At 45.4% G+C, this 1062-nt stretch overlaps 1 protein-coding gene across 1 annotated transcript in view; it reads right to left on the reverse strand.

Moving 5' to 3' along the window:
* Positions 1-390: 390 nt before the first annotated feature.
* Positions 391-1062, reverse strand: part of paqr8 (progestin and adipoQ receptor family member VIII) — a 3345-nt gene continuing 2673 nt past the window's right edge. Inside the window, exon 2 of the mRNA XM_030129383.1 lies at positions 391-1062. This exon is cut by the window's right edge and continues 800 nt beyond it. Within this exon, the coding sequence (XP_029985243.1) occupies positions 703-1062 (360 nt within the window). The 3' untranslated portion in view covers positions 391-702.

The following is a 1062-nucleotide window of genomic DNA, read 5'->3' on the forward strand; positions in this document are numbered from 1 at the left end:
ATTTCACACTCTTTTATTCAATAATGTTCTTTCCTTTGTTTGGATTGAACTCCAATCCTGTTCTGATGTTCGTTGTGAACTAATAGAATCTGAACATTTGAACAGGATCTGAAACTGGAATGTCTGTGAAACAGAATTTCAGTTTGAACACAGTTGGAACATTTTGTGATAGAACATTACATCCTGTTGGGATCAGATACAAATGTGTTTAGTATTTCTGCAGATTTCTGCTGGAATTCAATTCTTACAGGCAATAATCATTTAACAAAAAGAAACCAAAAAAAATTACCTTTTTAACAGTATCACGATATATCGTATCATGATCCTAGTATTGTGATTTGTATCGTATCACCAGATTCTTGCCGATACACGGCCCTAGTCATAATATAATTTTACTCTTTCACTGTTATTATTTTACTGGTCCGGCCCATTTCAGATCAAACTGGACTGAATGTGGAACTGAACTAACAAGAGTTTGACAGAACTGCATTAAGGAATCAGATTTTAGACACGGTGATTATTCACAAACATGAGTCCGAACTGTTGGAATGGATTTGTACAGTTGTTCTGTTCAGTCTGTGTCAAACACTCATGTGTCAGTGGTCTGTTTCCTGTTTCAGTTTCTTCTGTATGTCCTTCATGCACATCAGTGCGGTTGGTCTGTGTGTTGTTTGCGTCTCAGTGGTCTGTGTCTCAGATGTCTCAGTGCTCTGTTTCCTGTTTCAGTTTCTTCTGTATTTGTCTCATGGACATCAGTGCGGTCAGGACGCAGCCCAGACTCAGCCCTGGGAAGGACAGGCACGCCCACCACAGTTGCCCCTCCCCAAACACGCCGAGCACCGCCTCCTTCCTCCTGGCGTAGTCGTGGAACAGCGCCTCCAGCTGGCAGACGGTGCACAGGGACAGGAACAGGTGGAAGATCTGGTGCCCGTGGCCCACCAGATCGAAGCGACCCGGGTAGAAGCGCTCGGGGATGGGACAGGCGAAGAAGAGGGCAGACAGGAGGAAAGACGCGATCTGGAGGGCGTGGAAGACCAGCCAGGGCTCCCGCTCCCAGGAGAC

Source organism: Sphaeramia orbicularis, unplaced genomic scaffold (assembly GCF_902148855.1).
Source record: "Sphaeramia orbicularis unplaced genomic scaffold, fSphaOr1.1, whole genome shotgun sequence".
Taxonomy (NCBI): Eukaryota; Metazoa; Chordata; class Actinopteri; order Kurtiformes; family Apogonidae; genus Sphaeramia; species Sphaeramia orbicularis.